Source organism: Arxiozyma heterogenica (genome assembly GCF_036370985.1).
Source record: "Arxiozyma heterogenica strain weizmannii chromosome Unknown scaffold_30, whole genome shotgun sequence".
Lineage (NCBI taxonomy): Eukaryota > Fungi > Ascomycota > Saccharomycetes > Saccharomycetales > Saccharomycetaceae > Arxiozyma > Arxiozyma heterogenica.
In genome coordinates this window covers 717,672-726,041 of record NW_027042683.1, presented here as the reverse complement: position 1 = coordinate 726,041, position 8,370 = coordinate 717,672, and the positions used below count along the sequence as shown (strand labels likewise).

At 31.9% G+C, this 8,370-nt stretch overlaps 1 protein-coding gene across 1 annotated transcript; it reads right to left on the bottom strand.

The window, feature by feature from the left end:
- Window positions 1–5,037: 5,037 nt before the first annotated feature.
- PWA37_003881 (uncharacterized protein) lies at window positions 5,038–8,370 on the bottom strand (the record flags this gene model as incomplete). Its single annotated transcript, XM_064860391.1, has 1 exon — window positions 5,038–8,370. One exon carries the CDS (start codon window positions 8,368–8,370, stop codon window positions 5,038–5,040), a length of 3,333 nt encoding a protein of 1,110 aa, XP_064713052.1.

The window sequence follows — 8,370 nt, the reverse complement described above, 5'->3', positions numbered from 1 at the left end:
AATTGTATTAATTTAACAGAATTATTTGTGATACTACAATTCATTATATTAAAATGATCTCTTTGATTATCCCAATACTAATACAACACTATGACAATGAGATAGACAAAGATAACAATCTATATGAACAATAATTAAACCCGCTACTATTGCTTACTGAATATATTTTTGGTGTTATTAATATTATTAATTATTCATATTCCAACCAAGAAAGCTATCATTATTTAGAATGCTTTTATACTCTTAATAGAAATTTATATATTAATATGTTTGTTTGATCATCAGGTAACATATCAATAATGATCATTGCAACTATCTTAAATAACATCTTACTATCTAACAAGTTAAACATTTCTGGCTTATGTAATACACCAATTCAAACAGGTCTCCATATACTATACCCCTAACTCTTTCTCATTCTTTATCTTTTTCAAATTCAGTAAATTTTAATTAATCAAAGAACATTTCACCTTTTAATCATTTCAATACATGCTGATGTACAAATAAAATAACTTGATTGTTAATAAATCATGTGGTAACAGTTGTTTAATTTCCAACAGGAATGGCATCTACTGGTATTATTATAAACCTTCATAAAAATTTAATATGTCTCCAAATACTATTCCACTTTTCTCAATTGTATATAAATATGGTAACTCAGATAAAATAATTCCCACAGATCAGCAAAAAACCTACTTTCTGTTGTGTATCTCGCACTTAAACCATTTTTGTTTTTAATTACAGTATAATTACATGTTCATATATGTGTATTATTTGATTTAATATTGTTCATTGTTAGATATTATATTGGTGTTGTGAGAATTGACAACAGTGTTATGGAATTTTACCACTTGACAGTCAGTAATAATGAATTGATTTTCAGGAAGAAATATAATCTTGGTTATTGGTAGGGTGTATTTTTGTGAGTGATTTGGATATAATATTTGTGATATAGTTGGGTAGTAGTACGATGGTAGTTGGCATAGTGTTGATAATTATACTGTGAGGTTCATCTATATGGATAGGTTTCATGGTAGTAGTATTGAAGTGATCACTATGTGAAATTGATATGTTATCAGATTATATCATTTAGGTGGAAGATACTGTAAGTGTTTGTGTTTATGTATTTGTAAATACTCATAGCAATAGAGCAACCATACCATAAAGATAGATGTATTTTGTTTATAAATATCTTCCTTAGTAATAACCCATGTACAAAGTGGATTGTCGTGAATATACTCTCTATAGTTAAGGATATCTTGGTTGGCTGTATCAAATATATTTATGGCATAATTATATCATGTTGAATGGTAGTATCTCAATGTTATATAATGTGAATTTGTGAAATGCATAGATCTCAACTGAGGATGTGTTCTTGTCTGTAAGCAGGTCTCCTTTGTATTGTTTACATCAGTGTTTGCATGGTGTAGTGATTGATATCTGTTTGAGTTGTTTTTATTTGATTGAAAAAAGTTTTTGGAATTTAAGAAAAATTGGATTTCAGGAAAGAAAAAGAATGAAAAGATAAGAAGACAATTTTAGCATATGTTGGCAGTTACAGTTCTACAAACAGTGCTGTTTTAACCAACCAGTAGGTATAGATCAAAAAAGTCATGTAAGAATGAATAAGTGGCTATTCTATATTGTTTGCTATGGTATGGCATAATACACAATAAAAGATAGTATTGTGCAAAGTGATAGTTGTAGTGGGTAGTGTAATTTAATAAGAGCTATTACTAGGATATCAGTAGAAGTAGATGTATTAATGCACATAGCACTTCAAAATATTAAATGTATGATAGAGAGAAGAGAATATAATGTGTAACTTAATAAATTATACAAATTACTAGAAATATAAGATATATTCATTATTTCTTTGGATTTTACCTTGTACCGTTTTCTTTATTAACTGATAATACTATCACAAATTATATCATTAAGTACTTTCTACCTATTAAACGTAAGGAAATAATATGAAAATTGTATATGTTGCAACAGTTCAAACACTTAAGCTTATTAACAGTAGCTGAGTTGCAAAGTAATGCAATAATCAGGTTATAATTCTTAAAATCACATTGTTATTTAGTTATAAATACATATTTTCCAATATGAATGTGTAATAGATAAACTGTAACCTATGTCAAATACACACTTAGCCATACTAAAAACCAAGAATGTAATAACAACGATAGAGTCATTTGTTTTATGATAAATAGATCAATAAATTTAGACCATTTTCTTTTCATATGTAAGATATAGAAACAATGTAAACAACATAAACATAATACACTGGATTAGTGTGATCCATTAATGGTCACTCTGTCGCATCTTATATTTACACTTACATTTCTAGGTTTATTATGGTAATATCATCTAGGAAATTTTATTGCTCTTTTAAATCTATAACATTCAATGTTATTCACAGTATCTGCTATCATGATATTAACATGTATCTTTACTATGGATTTATACATAGTAGACTAAGTTCATATCAACCACTATTACTTTCAATTATGTTTTTATTCTTAAACTGCTTACTTCATTTAGACATTAATAACTGGTAGATTGTATGGTATCACTCTTAAACTATGAACTCCTCATTAATATACAACTTCTCTTGATATTATGTCTTAGACAAGAACGATACTGTACAAACATATCACACTTAATTACTCTTAGCATCAGCCATCATTTTCTTTTAATTACCCACCAATCTCATTTCATTCAAATTTCAATTGTCAATCTTCCTTTTTTCAAAATCTGAAAAAATAGTTCGAAAAAAAAATCAATTACAATAATAGCCACTCTCATCGACAACCAAGCATATAAGTAACCAACTTTACTTATAAATAGCCAGTTATTATCTACCTTCTTTACATATTCATATGATATAATATTGAATATTATCAAACAGTTATTTAACATGGCATAGTTACACCACTGTATACCTAATAATCATTTATATTTGACTATCAGAAATAACCTCATAATGACTTACTCCATGCATAGACTGTGACTATGGAAGATATTTATTGACAAACTATGACCATTTTTTGTGTCACTACCACTTTTATTATGAATATAACTATTAAAGTATACTCCAATAACACATGAACACCATCCCTTACTAATATTTTCAATATGAAAAATATAATTATATCTTCTATATCACTTCATTATCCATCGAATGATACTGTTATAATAATTTATGATCATATGCAATACTCTTTTGAAATTAACAGATCATGATAACTGTTATAAACATAGATATAATTATACTATATCAATAAACAAATTTACTATATCATCTTTTTACTTATATCTTACAGGATATTTATCCTTACTAATTCCAATCTTATTATGGATGTATTTGATTTATGTTTGATTTTCAATGCTTATGGTAATGATGATAAAAGACACATTGATTTAATATAATGAATAATATTTTGATTATATTTTTATTTCATTTTACTGTACTGCTTTCCCTGCTCAACAATTTTGTTCTATCTTTTGCTCAAATGATCTTATTTTAATGTTTGAAAAATAACGTAATAAAAAGAAATTTTATCTCGATCTTTGAACATTGAACAACATTTAAGAATATACTATGGTGGAGTATTAACATGTTAATCTATCAATTTACTATTCAGGAAATTTATTCTCTTTAAGAGTTAATCTGACATTATTATAGCTGGATGTTTAATACTGTGTATGGATCTCTAATTGTAACCAAGAGTCATGAGAAGATATTGAAATTCAAAAAAAAAAAATAGGAGTTTAATTCCATTATAACATTAAAATAACAAGACATACTATAATTATGGATCAACATTTGCAAAAATATGAATGTGTTATAACATTGTTACATGTTCCATATTTAAAAAGAAAATTCCTATATTATTGAAATCTTAGGATAATTATTATCACGATATTTTTCAAGTGTGGGAGAGAAATTCTCTTGTCTCTTTTGAAATTTTGAAATCTCTACATTCAGTAAAATACAGGAAGAGATATGATACAGTAATGGATCAATAAAGTACAACTGTTACCGTATGCTGTGTATCTACATTTTTGTGTATAATATTCTTAACATATATAGTAAGTATAATATGTCATCAGTGTGCAATTCTGTACATTTGGGAAATAGTGTCTTATTTCTCTTTTTTTCCCTTTGCTACTTAAAAGAAGTTTCCATTTCTTTAAATATTGTTAGAGTAATTCTATAGCATGTCTCTACTGTTCATGTGAATATAATAGTTATTGAATATGTTGGCTTACGTACAATTGAATACTATATTACAAAAAAAAAAAGAAATAGAAGTATAGCCATAAGTTTAAGCGAGTTAATAACAGTGACCATATTAACACAAATATATATATATAGTTATTTGACCTAGCAATATATAGTGGTATTTAATTAAAGTATATCCATGTATATATGTATGTATTATGTGTTCCCTATGGATGTATTTGTATATACAGAGGACAGAAAGAAAATAATTAAGGAATGTGGGAATAAATACATTTGTCTAGTTAACTTTTCAGTAAATACAGGTAAAGAAAGATTGTAACTGTTTTTAAGACATGTGTCAAACCTTTTATTATGATCTTTGAATTAAACTAGCATCAAATCTTCACAATTACAATTTTTCTTAATTAGAAAAGATTTAAAGACCTTACATCCTTTAAACCATGATCAATCGATTTATACAGAAGTAAATTTCCTAATCACAATCTCTTTATTAAAAATTGCCAAAACATGTAGCAAAAACATACATGTATTAAAATGTCTATATAGCAACTATTAGATTGTATAATTGTATTGAATAATTTAAATTACTTAAAATTGGGAGAAGATATTATCGGTTTATTAGGAATGAGTAAATCTATTTGTGCTGTATAAGATATTTGAAAATCAAATAAATAATAAAAATACACAATATAAAAAATATTAGAATACTATATACTTATATAGAAATATTTAATTATTAAATTATTTAGAATTCTTTATTTTAAAATTTTTTGCCTTTAATCAATTTAAATTACCATGAATAATAATAAACCAATGCAATGGGCAACACTCCACTTCATCATATACATGGTGCTACCTTTACCTTCATATGATACAAGAGAAGGTACACCTTCATGAGGTACTGTGATAGCAATTGATGATGAGGATGGCTGTTCAGAAACATATTGGGAAACTTGTGGCACCATTAAAGGCATCGATGTTTCTGATCTTCTAGACTCATTATTACCGATTACAGTGGTAGATGTTCTAGAGTTTCTAGATGTTGGGTGATTTTTACCATTGGTAAATGCTGGACCAGGGGTGGTAGAAGTAACAGAAATAACTGGAGTCACATTTGTAGCAGTAGTAAATGAGTTAGTCTCTTCTTGTTGGTTCTTTGAATAAACAGATTCAATAGAACTATGTCCAATGATAGCAGTCATACTTGTTTCAGAAGTTGCAGATGGTTCTGGACAATAAGTTGTAGTCATAGTAACTCCATTAACAACCGTAGTCAGAACAACTAGAGTGCCACTCAAAGTAGATTCAATCTTTTCACCAGATATAGTGGAGTTTCCATAGAGAGGAGATGGTACAGAAATTGGTGATGTCATAAAGCTACTAAATGGAGATGGTGTGATTATAACAACAACAACTTCAGTAGAGGAAGAGCCATTACTGTCAGTGACTACAGTTGTGTAGGTAGATGTGATTGGGACAGTGACTGCACCAGTGGTAGTAGTGGATAAGGTAGATGGAGCTGGAGTGATCACAACAACAACAACCTCTGGAGAGGAAGAGCCATTGCTGTTAGTAATAGTGGTGGTGAAGGTAGATGTGGTCAAGGCAGAGACATCCCCAGTAGTGGTCGTATAGAAGGTAGATGGAGCTGGAGTGATCACAACAACAACAACCTCTGGAGAGGAAGAGCCATTGCTATCAGTAACAGTGGTTGTGTAGGTGGTTGTAGTTGGAGCAGAAACATCCGCAGTAGTAGTGGTGTAGATAGTTGGGCCACTTGGAGATGGGGTGATCACAACAACAACAACCTCTGGAGAGGAAGAGCCATTGCTATCAGTAACAGTGGTTGTGTAGGTGGTTGTAGTTGGAGCAGAAACATCCGCAGTAGTAGTGGTGTAGATAGTTGGGCCACTTGGAGATGGGGTGATTACAACAACAACAACCTCTGGAGAGGAAGAGCCATTGCTGTTAGTAATAGTGGTGGTGAAGGTAGATGTGGTCAAGGCAGAGACATCCCCAGTAGTGGTCGTATAGAAGGTAGATGGAGCTGGAGTGATCACAACAACAACAACCTCTGGAGAGGAAGAGCCATTGCTATCAGTAACAGTGGTTGTGTAGGTGGTTGTAGTTGGAGCAGAAACATCCGCAGTAGTAGTGGTGTAGATAGTTGGGCCACTTGGAGATGGGGTGATTACAACAACAACAACCTCTGGAGAGGAAGAGCCATTGCTGTTAGTAATAGTGGTGGTGAAGGTAGATGTGGTCAAGGCAGAGACATCCCCAGTAGTGGTCGTATAGAAGGTAGATGGAGCTGGAGTGATCACAACAACAACAACCTCTGGAGAGGAAGAGCCATTGCTGTTAGTAATAGTGGTGGTGAAGGTAGATGTGGTCAAGGCAGAGACATCCCCAGTAGTGGTCGTATAGAAGGTAGATGGAGCTGGAGTGATCACAACAACAACAACCTCTGGAGAGGAAGAGCCATTGCTATCAGTAACAGTGGTGGTGAAGGTAGATGTGGTTGGGGCAGAAACTGGACCTGTGGTAGTGGTGTAGGTGGTAGATGGAGCAGAAGTAATAACTACAACAACAACCTCTGGAGATGAAGAGCCGTTGCTATCAGTGACAGTGGTTGTGTAGGTGGTTGTAGTTGGAGCAGAAATATCTGCAGTAGTAGTAGTGTAGGTGGTAGATGGAGATGGAGTAATCACCACCACAACAGCTTCTGGAGAGGAAGAACCATTGCTATCAACAACTGTAGTAGTGTAAGTAGATGTTGTTGGGGCAGAAATATCTGCAGTAGTAGTAGTGTAGGAGGTCGATGGTGATGGGGTGATCACAACAACAACAACTTCTTGAGTGGTAAACCCAACTGTATTATTAATGGTTGTGGTGTATGTTGATGTGATAGGATTGGAGATCAACGTAGTTATGGTTGTATAGGTGGTAGATAATGGAGGTACAGCAACATAATAGATAATTTCAGGTACGGTATATTTATACTCATTAACTATGGATGTTGTTATGGTTGAAAAAGTTGTAGGTTCACTAACAGAATTCATAGTAGTAACTGTTGTCTTTGTAATTGGATCAGAAAATGGACATTTCTGTTCTATTATATTGTTTATGTGTAAAATTGCACCATAAAATCGATAAGGCGCTTTATATGGCGTAACATCAATATCAGTTTCAAAACAGTCGGTTTCCCTGACTGGACAGGTTGTGTTGAACCAGTAATGGTGACCATCTATTCCAACATTAAAGTGTGGACCATTAATCGTGCCAAAATTCTCAGTCCTCCATTCTTCATACTTTACACCTAAGAAAACAAACTCTGATCCAATAAAATTCACAACTTTAAACGAACTTGGTACAACTTTTGGATTTAGAATATACATACCCTCATGAACACTGAAAGTTTGCTCTCCAATATCACTCTTGTTAAGAACAATTACAGCTCCCTTAGTACCGGTGACTTCACCTTCACCTTCTATAGGATTATTGAAGACAATACCTTTCATCTTGTATCTACTACGAGTAAAAAAGAATGGGTCAGATATCAAGTCCGAAAACCCACCAGATTTGATGACGCCATTATTTGTCATGGTACCAAGGTAAAGGAACCCATTTGTGGTACCACCTTTACCAGCTGTGTCAAAATCAATAGTACCTGTGTTAATAAAGGAACCAGTTGGAGCTATAGTAAAATTAGTACCTGGCACAGTAGCAGCAGCATTTAATTGTGAGACAGTAAATGTACCAGAGTTATTTATACTTGCAGGTGCAATAACAAAATCACTAGCAGAACCTGCTGATTTAATATTTTCGATGTTGATATTACCACTGTTTGTAATTGTTGTAGTAGAACCAAATTGTAGACTAGTTAACCCGTTTGTTGAATCACCGATAATATCTAAAGAACCTTTAACGTCAATATTGCCATTGAAAGAATATGAAGAACCAGATACTAATGCAAGAGTAGCACCTGATTCAATTACGATATCATCAGAAAACGTTTGATCACCAGACAAGGTTGTTGGTGTTGAAATAGTGGTAGTAGCAGCACTGACTTTGGTCACAAGCAATCCCAATAGTGACCACAAAATTAATGTCTGCAT